The sequence below is a fragment of the Callospermophilus lateralis genome, chromosome 3, assembly GCF_048772815.1.
Source record: "Callospermophilus lateralis isolate mCalLat2 chromosome 3, mCalLat2.hap1, whole genome shotgun sequence".
Taxonomy (NCBI): Eukaryota; Metazoa; Chordata; class Mammalia; order Rodentia; family Sciuridae; genus Callospermophilus; species Callospermophilus lateralis.
Genome location: NC_135307.1, coordinates 26,547,204 through 26,560,796, shown reverse-complemented (window position 1 = coordinate 26,560,796; position 13,593 = coordinate 26,547,204). Strand labels below are relative to the sequence as shown.

Genomic DNA, 13,593 nt, shown 5'->3' with positions numbered 1-13,593 from the left:
ACACACACACACACACACACAGAAAAATGACAGCTATCCTGGCCCCACTTTTAACACAAAACGATGGAAAGTTATGCTTTTTTAAGTGTGGAATGATCTAAAAAATTAAAAAGACAAGCCAACTGTCCAATCCCCTAGTTTAATACTCTATAGACAACTATACCGAAAGCAGAGTTCCCTAAGATACTGCTAAAATGACAACTGCCAGAATGTTCTTATTAAACTACTTTTTGAAGAAGATCAAGAATACAATCCTAGGGGCTGGGGCTTAGCAGTAGAGTGCTCTACCTGGCCCATGTGAGGCCCTGGGTTCGATCCTCAGCACCACATATGAATAAATAAATAAATAAATAAAGGTATGTGTCAACTACAATTTAAAAATATTTTTTAAAAAATACAATCCTAGGGGCTGGGGATGTGGCTCAAGTGGTAGCGCGCTCGCCTGGCATGCGTGTGGCCCGGGTTCGATTCTCAGCACCACGTACAAACAAAGATGTTGTGTCCGCCAATAACTAAAAAATAAATATTAAAAAAAAAATTCTCTCTCTCTTTCCTCTCTCACTCTCTCTTTAAAAAAAAAATACAATCCTAAAAAAATAAAATATAACTGTACATGTTTTCTCAAAAAAAAAATCCTTATAGAAACTCTTATTACTGGATTTCAATCTATTTCCTTCTTTTGTGTCTTGAAAATTAAATGTATCTGGATGTGGATATATATATATGTCCTGTTTTTGAACATCAGACCACGAATACACTATGGAGGCAAAACGTTAGTTTTCGGTTTAATGTGGTAACCACCTATCACACTTTGCTGCTTAGATTTCTAAGTATTTCCTATCTTAGCACATTATTATTAATTCAAGCTTTTGCTATACTGATTGAATACACATTTCTGGACTACCAGCTTCACTTCACACAAAAAGGAAATATATTGAGAATGTAGTTCAGTGGTAGAGTGCTTGCCTAGTATGCATAAAAAAGAGAAATCCTAAGCTGAGAAAAACAACATTCTTGTCCAAAACACCACTAATAACAGAAAAGCATGGGGGAAAGAAACTCCTAGAATTGTATGCAATTTATATGAAACAGAATAAGCTCATCTTTTTAAAAAAATATCTTTATTTTTATTTATTTTTATGTGGTGCTGGGGATCGAACCCAGGGCCTCACGCATGCAAGGCAAGCACTCTACCACTGAGCCCAATAATAAACTCATCTTTATTAGTATGACCATGCAATTTAGTTCTACCCAAAACAATATTTGGTGTTCCCTATAAAGAATAATTAACATAAGTAAGTTGGGCTTTTTTGTAACAGAATGAGGAAGAAAATCAGGATGTGGTCAGCAAGGAAGTGGCAACATCATATTTGCATTTTATGATCCTAAGCAACCAGCTCATTCTCCTTGCCATTTATCACTGAAGTCTGCCTACTCCTCTCCCCACTTCTCTCCAGCAGGAGAAACAAACATGATCCATCATAAGGCTGAATGAGCCTTCCTTTCCTCTAAAAGCTGAATTTTATAAGAAAATGGCAGCATTTAATTGAATTAACTGCTGATGTAATCATGAAAATTCCATTGAAATAAATTTGAATAAACTGTAGAGGCAAATGTCCCCTCTGTCCCTCATGATTTCCTCTTATTATTTCCTCCAAGAATTATTTCCTAGTTAACCCTATACTACCAGTTTACTTTTTGTTCTACAATTTCTTATAATTCGAGCCCTCTTTATTTGCATAATGGTTTTCTGAAGGTGCTAAGTATGAAGAGTCTGTTTCCTCAACAAAATTAGAAACTACTTAATAAAATCTGTATATTCTAATAATTTCATATAAAATGACATACACATGAGCAGCCTCCAATATCTAAACAGTGAATTTACTCTCTAAAGACATGAAACAAGTTCCAGAGATAATGAATGAATCATTCACAAAGTAACTCAGATGTACCTTTTTTTTTTTTTTTTTTTATTAAAGAGAGAGTGAGAGAGAGAAAGAATTTTAATATTTATTTTTTAGCTTTTGGCAGACACAACATCTTTGTTTGTATGTGGTGCTAAGGATCAAACCCGGGCCGCACCCATGCCAGGCGAGCGCGCTACTGCTTGAGCCACATCCCCAGCCCTGTACCTTTCTTTTTTTAATATTTATTTTTCAGTTGTAAAATAGCTTTTTAAATTTTATTTATTTTTATGTGGTGCTGAGGATGGAACCCACAGCCTCACACATGCTAGGTGAGTACCCTGCCACTGAGCCCCCCGTCAGATGTATCTTTACTGTTTCATTCACTCATCACACTGAGCACTAGCTGTGTAAGCCCACAGTCACTCTCCCGCTCAAAAACTGCCCTCAACTCCTCTCTGCCTACCAGCTTCCTCATTTGACATTTAAAACAATTTCTCATATATCCGCATTCCAAGTTTTCCCAAATATTACTCATGTCTTTGCCTACACTATAAACAAGATATTAGCCACCATCCACAACCACCATCAGTTCAGTCTAGTAGATTAGCCTGTGAACAAGTAAATGAAACACTGTCTAACACAGTAAGTGTACAAGGAAGCCATAACTGAAGGATGGATAAACACACTGTGGATGCAAAAATTCTAGGTGGATGCACTCATAAACAGAATAGATGAAGAATCAAATTTAAAAATGTGTCTGAGTTTTCAATGATGGACTGAGTTCTGCATATAGAGCTCTGCTCAGATTCAGCATTTTTTAAAAACCACTTTTTTTGTGGGGAGAGGGATACTGGAGACTGAACTCAGGGGCATTCAACCACTGAGCCATATCCCCAGCTCTATTTTGTATTTTATTTAGAGACAGGGTTTCACTGAGTTGCTTAGCACCTTGCCATTGCTGAGGCTGGCTTTGAACTCGAGATCCTCCTGTCTGAGCCCAGGAACCACTTTTCTTTATGAGTAGGGATGGCCAACTTGTGGCATTATGGCTGGGAAAGAAGTGCAAAATGGTTGAGAGGAGCTAAGATGTCGGATCCGGAGTTCTCTTAGGGGCCAGAATTCTCAAACCACACATATAATGGTTGATTTTGTCTTGGTAGCTGACAAGGCCCTCTCCTCTCCTCTCCCACATTCTCACTACGCTGCCTAGGCTGGCCTGGAACTCCTAAGCTCAAGCAATCGGCCGGCCTCAGCCTCTCAAGTAGCTGGGATCACAAGCAGGCGCCCTGATACCCAGCTCTTCCCATATTTTCTTGATGTACTCTTTCTCTTCCCCTACTGGTTCCTCTGACAGTGGTGACCCCAACCCTCCTCTCTCAGATATCATTCCACAAAAGGGAGAGCTATGAAGGACAATAAATAAAACTAACATCTTTTTTTTTTTAAAGAGAGAGAATTTTTTTTAATATTTATTTTTTTATTTTTCGGTGGACACAACATCTTTATTTTATTTTTATGTGGTGTTGAGGATCGAACCCAGAGCCCCGCGCATGCCAGACGAGCACGCTACCGCTTGAGTCACATCCCAGCCCTAAAACTAACATCTTAAGCCCTTCTCTAATCTGGTACATTCCCCTGGCTTCAGAGGACAATCTCTCTAGAATTCATATGACAAGAGAAAATAATTTTATTTTTAGTAAAATCAGGCATTTTTTTTAACCCTCATTCTATTTGTTGCAATAGGTATAAAGCACTAAAAACATAAGAGCATACATAGAAAATGCAAGTGAATGAGGTCTTCCTCCCAGAGACAAACATTACCATCTCTGTTTACCATGACTTTCACACAGGAATGGCTCAGCCACATTGTTTCTGCATTTGTTTATTTGGGGAAAGAAGGTGGCCCAGGAACAAAAAAAAAAAAAAAAAAAAAAAAACAATGTATAATGTGTCCAGGAGAAAACACACCAGAAGGACACAATCTTTCAGATAATTATAAACACAGCATGGGATAAATAGGAAGCATGAGCAGAGAGCGCATGGCTTTTGGCACGTCACATTCCTGTGGCCACAAACTAGCTGTGATACTAGGTATCTTCAGATGCCTGCTTAAATTGTGAATTTCAGCTTTCTAATCCATGAAAAAGAGATAGTGTTGCCAACTTCATTTCATTCTTAGAGTAATTAAACTAAAAACATGTCAAATGCTTTGATTTCTCCACGCCTCTAATCTTGTTTCCAGTTTTCTTTGTAAAATGTTTTCATTTAACTGCATTTGGAATATTGATTTTATCACATATCCAAATTTCTAAGGAAAAAAAATTGTGTGAAAATACTAACATTTTTATCAAAGAATTCTATTTAAAGAATCAAAGACTCTAACAATTACCTTTTGTTCTTCTCTTTCTGTTGCATGATGACACTTTTCAATTCTCCAGTGCCTCAGGAAATCCCGAAGATATCCAAAGAGGGTAAGCACCCCATAGCCCACATATGTGAGCACAGCAACCAGCATGGGTGTTTCTTCAAAAGCTTCATTGAACGGTCTTTTATATAGTCCTCCATTTTCTGTAACATGATGGATCTAAAAGGGAAGTTAAAAATGTTTACTTCAATCATGACAAGAAAAAGATACCTTGAAAACTGTATAGTCCAATGAAACTCTAAGATCTAAGTAGGGTCTACTTGTTTTTAATAGAAATAATTTATAGGGCTGGGGTTGTATTTCAGTGGTAGAGTGCTTGCCTAGCAAGTGTGAGACACTGGATTTTATCCTCAGCACCACATAAAAAATAAATAAATAAAGGTATTGTACCCATCTACAACTAAAATATATATACATAAAAAGAAATTTATAAATCATATGCACTTCACATGAAGAGTTAAAAAATGTGAAAAGAACTAACAATAGCTAACACTAGATTTTTTATAATTGGATTTTCTGAAAGATTCTAAAATGCTATTTCAGAAAACATAATTTTATTTGTTCTCATAAATAAAAGAGAAAGTTTACTCTGAAAACACTGTTATTAGCTAACAGATGAAATGACCAAAAGTTCAAAAGTAAATTAGGTTTTCCAAACAAAAATATTTGCAGATGTTTTACTACCATACATATCACTCATATCATTCCAAATAATTATCAGCACTAAGCTACTGTGGAAACACCTGGTTCTCATGAACGTTTGTCAGTGATAACAGGAGTAAGATATACACAAAACTCAAGTGCTTAGGTAAGTGTGGGCCAACAATGTAAGTAGAAGAAAGAAAGCCAGCTGAAGTGGCAACGGCCAATTATTCCAGCTCCTTGGAACTTTAATCTTAATTTTACAACAGCTGGCTTTAATAAAGATAGTCAATCAAAATTATTAGGAGCAAGTGGGGCATGGTCGCTCATGCCTATAATCCCAGCAACATGGGAAACTGAGACAGGAAGGTGGCCAGCCTCAGTAACTTATCAAGACCTGTACTCAAAATAAAAAATAAAAAGGACTGGGGATGCGGCTCAGTGATAAAGCACCTCTGGATTCAATCCCCAGTACCATAAGAAAAAAAAAAAAAATAGAAGCAAGTTGTCAATTAAGTATTATACTAGTTTTGAGCAGACTCTAAGGAATAAAAGATCCTTTCTTGCCCTCTCAGGCTATACAAATTGATTTTCACATATTAATACATATCAAGACACTTGAGAATATAATATCCTAGTAATGTTAGTTTTGGAAAGCTGCCAAAATGCTACCAAATTTAAGAGTTTGAAAAAAGACAAGAATTGTACTTGACAAAGGAAAAGCATTCAGATAGGCATGGCAGATGGAATTTGGAGGTGCTGATTTAATTTGTTGGTCTAAGTAAAAGGACTTCTGAGAACTATTTATAAAACTAAGTTAGGTATTCAGTCGTCTTTTCCCCCAAAGCCTGAAAGTTTGTATCAATATTTAATACTTAAACTTTCATGCAAGAATATAGTTGTAACATGTTTAGAAAAGAAATGCTAGAAATGAACCCATATCTAAAGACAGAAAATCGTTTAAGCTGGGTACAGTGACATGTGCCTATAGTCCCAGCTACTTGGGAGGCTGAGGCTTATCCGTATCATTAAAATGCCAGCAGAGGGCTGGGGATGTGGCTCAAGTGGTAGCGCGCTCGCCTGGCACCACATACCAACAAAGATGTTGTGTCTGCCGAGAACTAAAAAATAAATATTAAAAAATTAAAAAAAAAAAAAAATGCCAGCAGAGTTACAGTGCTCCATCATCTCTAACCAATGTGCTGCCAACTTACATGCTGGGAATGCAGTGGGTGGATTTCTTGTAAAGAAATCTGCCTTTATTTCAGATACACTCAGAACTTCAGGAATAATAAATTCATACTGTAGGTTGGATTATCTAGGAAGCAATCAGTTAAACCATTATGCTTTCCGTTTTCTTATTTAAAGTGCTCTACCACTGACCCGCACCCCCAGTCCATTATTTTGTTTTTAAATACTGTATGGTTCTATTGAAGTCTTACTTAAAATCAAGTGTTTTTAAAAGAACTAAGATTCAACTACAAAGTGACCTGGAGTGTGGCTTAAGTGAAAACACTAGCAAACCTGATCATGTAGTGCCAGAATGGACAGACCAGGTGATAGGCAAACTCTCACAGGAGAAAAAGTCTTAGAAGTCAGGAAGAACAAAATTATTTGTTCTGTTATATTTTACCTCTCACAAGATTCAAAATAAGGGTCTCACCATCTTAAAATATATATTAACCCATGAGGGAAAGCACCAGGCCCATTTTGTACATTACTGCACCCATAGCATCCGGAAGAGTATTTATGGTTAACAAAGAGTTAACACTTGCTTAATAACACTTCCTGTTATTACTATTACAGAAAATGACATCTCATACGAACGCAGTAAATATGTGTAAATGAAAATATGCACCATGCTCTTTGCTCTTTCAAAACAAGTACCCTGGCAAAGAAGGGACTAAGTTACAGTGATCAATTAATAGGAGGGCGTTTCTAGAACCCAGATCTGATGTGTTTTAGTCTCAAGCAGACCGTCAATGAAATCAGGCTAACTCTAAAATAGACATATGCTACAAACTCTTTCACAGTATTTCAAATTCTGGATTTAACAGGAGGTCTCTTAAGTCTTTTAGTCATTCTAACTTAATAGTTATACTATCAATAAAGTAATCAAAGAAAATACTAGTATATCACTCCCTCCAGGTTGGAGAAACAGTAAACAGAAATGCTCATGGTAAACAGAGAAGAATGTGGTACTATGTTCCCATTATACAACACAAGGGAGATTTAAGAACTCCAATGAATGTTAAAATATGTTCGCTTGAACAGTAATTTTACTAATCAAGAAAATGTGACCTGGGCACGGTGGCACACTCCTATAACCCCAGTGGCTCACGAGGCTGAGGCAGGAGGAATGCAAGTTCAAAGCCAGTCTCACCAATAGCAAGGCACTAAGCAACTCGGTGAGACCCTACCTCTAAATAAAAGCACAAAATAGGGCTGGGGATGTGGCTCAGTGGTTGAGTGCCCCTGAGTTCAATCCCTGGTAGCCAAAAAAATTAAAAAAATAAAATAAAAAGGTAAAGGAAGAAACTTTCTAAGTTAACACTACAAGCACACCACCATAAAACACACTATTCTAGTGGTGCACACCTGTAATCCCAGTGCTTGGGAGACTGAGGCAGGTGGATGGTGAGTTAAAAGCCAGCCTTAGCAAAGTAAGGCCCTAAGCAACTCAGCAAGACTCTGTCTCTAAATAAAATATAAAATGGCTGGAGCTGGGGACTGGGGTGTGGCTTGGAGGTAAAGCACTTGTCTAGCATGCGTGGGGCACTGGGTTTGATCCTCAGTACCACATAAATATAAATAAATAAATAAAATAAAGGTATTGTGTCAACCCATAACTAGAGGAATAGATGTTTAAAAAAGCGGGGGGGGGGGGGGGGGGGAGCGGGGGCTGGGGATATTGCTCAGTGGTTAGGGTCCCCTAGGTTCAATCCTTGGTACCAAAAGTCAAACAAACAAGAAAAAAAACACATTACAGGGCAACGGGAGAGAAAAAAATCAAACAGTATTTTATCCATGTGCCTCTAGACTGTCAACATGTTACTAAGAGGCTGAAAAGTCACTCGTGACCAAAGCAATAATGGAAAAATATAAGCAAAAGAGCAACTGTAATACATATATACCCTAAAATGGTCTGAAAGGAGACACAAGGAATTAGAGTAGGAAATGGGATGGGGGAAGAATGGATACTTCTCACAATCTTGTAAACCAGTTTGATTTTTCTTTTTTCTTTTTCTTTCTTTTTTTTTTTTTTTTTTTACAATAAGTACATACTACTGAGTTTTCACTTGTTGTTTTACTTTTAAAACATGCATACTGTTTTGCCACTGGTTTTATCCACTATTTGGACTACAACAGAGTTAGAAGTAGAGCATGCCCACTGTTATAACATCCAGCAAATCCTCATCTACTTGTTAGTTCTCAAATACACCTTACATGCTAATGAACATATAATATACACTGAAATCCCAAATTTATTTCCAGAACTCCCCATTTACATACTTACCTGCCTCCTAATCAGCTTTTAGATCCCATGGGCACTGGAAACTCAACAAATCTAAAGCTAAACTTCTTATCTCACCATCCTAACCCTTCCCTCAATTAAAACCTGATCCTCCCCTTGAGTTACCTGTTTTGGTCAAGAGCATCACCATGCAATTTGCCCAGCAGCCCAAGTTTGGAATCAATCATCTTTAATTCTACTTCATTTTCTACTTCCACTCAGAACTAGTAATGAACTTTTGTGCCTTTGTTCAAGACCATCTTATTTGGCACCAGGGAATTGTTTGTTGTTGTTTTATTTATCTTCCCCCCCCACCCTGCCCCGCTCAGGATTGAACCCAGGGGCACTTTACCACTGAGCTACATCCCGGGTCCTTTTCTTCTTCTTCTTCCTCTTCTTCTTCTTCCTCTTCTTCTTCTTCTTCTTCCTCTTCCTCTTCCTCCTCTTCCTCTTCCTCTTCCTCTTCTTCTTCTTCAGTTGTAGTTGCATAGAATACCTTTATTTATATGTGGTTCTGAGGATCAAACCCAGGGCCTCACATGCGCTAGGCAAGCACTCTACCACTGAACCATAGCCCCAGCCCCATTCCAGGTCCTTTTTTAAAAATTTGAGAAAGGGTCTTGCTAAATTGCCCAGGCTAGGCTTGAACTTGGAATTCTCCTGTCTAAGCCTCCCAAGTGACTTTGATTACAGGTATATGCTGCCACTTCAGGCTCTGGCACCAGGGAATTTTGAGGAGACTGAAAATGTATGTCTTGAGGAAAGTATAAAATACAATGTACACATAAGTTAAAATTCATGGGAGTTACAAGTAACGTAGCGAGATCCTGTCTCAAAACATTAAGCTGGGCACAGTGGCACATGCCTGTAATCCTAGCAGCTCGGGAGGCTGAGACAGGAGAATCAGAAGTTCAAGGCCAGCCTCAGCAATGGCCAGGTGAGGCACTAAGCAACTCAGTGAGACCCTGTCTCTAAATAAAATACAAAATAGGGCTGGGGATGTGGCTCAGTGGCCAATGCCCCTGAGTTCAATCCCCAGTACCAAATAAACAAACAAATAAATAAATAAAACATTAAACAACAACAAAATGACTGGAGATTTGGCTCAGTGGTTAAGTGTCCCTGGGTTCAATCCCTGGTATCCCCCCCAAATTAAAGACTGAGTATTTAGTTCAGTGGTAGAGTGCCACTAGGCTCAATCATCAATACTGTTCAAAACAAAACAAAAATGGGGGGTGGGTAATTTTCTCACTATAGCATAATTACCCAAAATAAGGAAACTGATACATACTAATATAAATTCAAAAACTTAAAATTGAGTCTGCCAATTGTCTATGACCTTTATAGTAAAATAAAATATTGGACTGGATAATATTTAGGCTTTTTAATTTGGGAGGGGGATAATTTTCTCTTTAATGGGGGGGAGAGAATAACAAGCTTTAATTACACTGTAAAATGCCTTAGAAGGAATTATTCTGAATAAAGGTTTCAAGAATACCATGAAAGGAGGCTGGGATTGTAGCTCAGTGGTACAGCACTTGCCTAGCTTGTGTAAGGCACTGGGTTTGATCCTCAGCACCACATCAAAATGAATAAATAAAATAAAATAAATAAATCTACAATTAAAAATAATTTTTTTAAAAAAAGAATACATCGAAAGGTCAGAGTAACTTCATAATGATGACACAATGGTAAAGCATACTTTTCTGATACAAATACAAAATCATATAAGCATGATTTCCTTAAGCAAATGAACACATTCCAGGTGAAGGCTAAGATAACAGAACCTGCCCAGCTGCTGGATGGTTTGGAACATTATTTTTAAAACAATGTCCAATATGAACTATCCATTATTCTCTAGCAAAAAACTATAATCCTGTCTTTTGCATTAAACGAACCCCGTTCATCTCCAAGAGCTATATTCTGTTGTTCCTTAAAATTTAGTTCTGCCGAAAACTGTCTTCTCTTGGAATTTTACTGAAATGTCCTAGCCTCTCCCTACTGCATACCACACATACTAGAGAGAATAGTTTGGAGCATTGTGCAGATCACACAAGCTATTCCATGCTCTGAACCCATGTCTCCAGAGTGTCCTCTCTTTTCAGCAGGCAAAGTTTGAAAATCAGGAGGCTCATGTTTTTTCTTGCAATCAGGATAAATTTCCTAATTTTTTGTCAATACGTAGCTCATGTGGACTGGACTGGAATGTGCTTTCAAACCTAGCTGTAGAACTCACAGTATAGTTTGGCATGACCATTTTCCTGCTAACAGCCTCAAAACAGAGAATTGAGGAACATGTCAGTTGAGGGCATCCTGTGCACACTGGGCACTGATGTCCAGAGGGCAGTTACTGCCCTCACTTACTATCTGAACCTTCTCTGTAATTTTCCCATAACAGACAGATCTGTGACAGATGCAGAGTCCTGAAGCTGGAGAGCAGTTCTGCCACAAATTCTGCCTCTTCATCTGAGCTCTTCTTGCACCTCTAACATGCCCTGAGCCTGTAATGTCACCTCCTCTAGTCTGTGCCCTCCATGAGTCTGCATTTGCAGAGGCAGCCCAGCATGCACCCAATCCCCTTCTCTGGGAATACTCCTTGCTGTGCAGGGTGGGGCCCCTGGTGGTCACATCTGTGCTTTGTGACTGTAGGTTCTTGGTCTTGATTGGCACTGGTTAAACACCTTTGTCAAAAGGGACCCAACAACCCTCCCTCATGGGGATTTAATTTCAATAGGGAGAATTTCATCTTTGATGGTCTAGCACCTGAATTATACAACTTATCATATATTACCTACCTAAAAAATTATGCATTCTTTTAGTTGTGAAAACAAGTATTGTTGAACATTTGTATATTTTTCAGTAAAACTTAAAATGGACACATGTAGTATTTCTCCTATAAAATAAGCATAATTTAATATTGTTTTATATTTTAAAAATGGGAGTTAGAAAAAAATAACATAATTGAAGAAAATTGAATCAACAAATTAAAATAAAAAGAAAACAAATATCTCCTGAAATTCTACAGCTCAAAAATAACCACTATAACATTTTGATGTACATCTTCCATATATAATACATATATCATATACACAGATATATATACATAGAGATGTATAATTTTTTTCTACATTTATGGGAAATGTATAATTTCACATAAATCACACTACATGTTTTACAATCTTTCCCCATATTATTAATATATCCTATTGCTAGTCAATATAGGCAAATATCATCCTTTTAAAGGATGCTTAAATTCCACAATAGAGATATATGGCAAATAAATGAATTCCTACTCATAATATTTAGGCTTTTCCCAATACTACCAATGTACAAGTACTTTGTATCTCCTTATACTTATTTTTTCCAAAGAATAAATTCTGAGAAGTGAGGCTTCACCAGGTATCGTGGCATACACCTATAATCCCAGAGGCTCAAGAGGCTGAGGCCGGAGGATCACAACTTCAAAGCCAGCCTCAGCAAACGCAAGGCACTAAGCAACTCAGTAAGACCCTGTCTCTAAAGAAAATTCAAAAGAGGACTGGGGATGTGGCTTACTGGTTGTATGCACCTGAGTTCAATCCCCAGTACCCCTCACCCTGCCAAAAAAAAGTTTGAGATGTGAGACTTCACTTTAAAAATATATATTTATTAGATTATGATCAGAATATCATTCTATAAAATAATAGAAAGGCACTCAGAGGCCACTGTAGCCATGACATCAACCACAGAATACTTGTTTTGCTGGTACACAGACTGCAAGACTTAGAGGATCTTGGAGGATTCCAAGTAAGACTTCAAAGGAAGCTGACATGATGGCACATGCCTATAATCTCAGTGACTTGGAAGGCTGACGCAGGAAGATCAAAAGTTCAAAGCTCACCTCAGCAATGAGCTCCTAAGTAACTTTAGTGAGACCCTGTCTCAAAATAAAAAATAAAAAGGGCTGAGGATATAGCATAGTGGTTGAATGTCCTGGGTTTAATCCACGGTACCCTGGTCCTTCCTCCTATCCTCTTTTGTTTCCCAGTGATGGGTTAGGAGTTTTGATACATCACAATGTGCTGCCTCAGCCAGTGCCTAAGACAATGGGGCTTACTGACCATGGACTGGAACCTCCCAAACTGTAGGCCAAAACAAGCCTTTTCTCTTTAAAATAAATAAATTAATTAAAGGAGAATTTAGAGATATTTTTAAAGATTAACTGATTTCTAAAATTTGCTCACCATAATTTAAGTATTCCAATCTCATCTTTAAGTAAACAAACCATAATCTCAAACAACATAATGTTGTATAGAATTGTTTTGGGTTCCTTTTAAGGCAAAGCAACTCCACTTAAATCCTACCCTCTCTCTGTCTCTGTCTCTCCCTGTCTGTCTCTCTTATTTTTTCATTCTTTCTTTCTTAACAAATTAATTCTAAAATTCATGTAGAAAAGCAAAGATCCAAGAAATATATCAAGCTAGTCTTAAGACTTTTAAAGACAAATGGGAGGGAAATCACCTTCATTTGGTAGCAAGACTGACCACATAACTATACTAATTTGGGTTTGATTTCAAACAAACAGTAGAGAAATGAAACAAAAACCCAGAAAAAAGTACACTGTGACCATGGACTCTGATAGATGATAGTGGCGGTACTTCCACTTACGGGGATGGAATTGAACAACAGAGAGAATTGAACAACAGCAGATGAGGTAGAGAGGGAAGATGGGAGGGGAGGGGAGGGGGGATAGTAGGGGATAGGAAAGGTAGCAGAATACAACAGTCACTAATATGCCATTATGGAAAAATGTGAATGTGTAACGATGTGATTCTGCAATTTGTATTTGGGGTAAAAATGGAAGTTCATAACCCACTTGAGTCAAATGTATGAAAGAGATATGTCATGAGCTTTGTAATGTTTTGAACAACCAATAAAAAAAAATAAAAATAAAAATAAATTTTTTTTAGTTATATATGGATCTTTTATTTATTTATTTATTTATTTGCGGTGCTAAGGATCGAACCCAGGGTCTTACATTTGCCACGCAAGTGCTCTTACCACTAAGCCACAACTGCAGCCCCTGGAATTCCTGTTATTGGTACTAAAATACACGACTTTTCAAG

The 13,593-nt window shown here is 37.6% G+C and overlaps 1 protein-coding gene across 1 annotated transcript in view; it reads right to left on the bottom strand.

The window, feature by feature from the left end:
- The window catches only part of Sptlc2 (serine palmitoyltransferase long chain base subunit 2), a 114,189-nt gene that overhangs the window by 82,735 nt on the left and 17,861 nt on the right, over nt 1-13,593 (bottom strand). Inside the window, exon 2 of the mRNA XM_076849801.2 lies at nt 4,297-4,491. Coding sequence (XP_076705916.2) covers nt 4,297-4,491 — 195 coding nt within the window. The remainder of the gene's footprint in view (nt 1-4,296; nt 4,492-13,593) is intronic.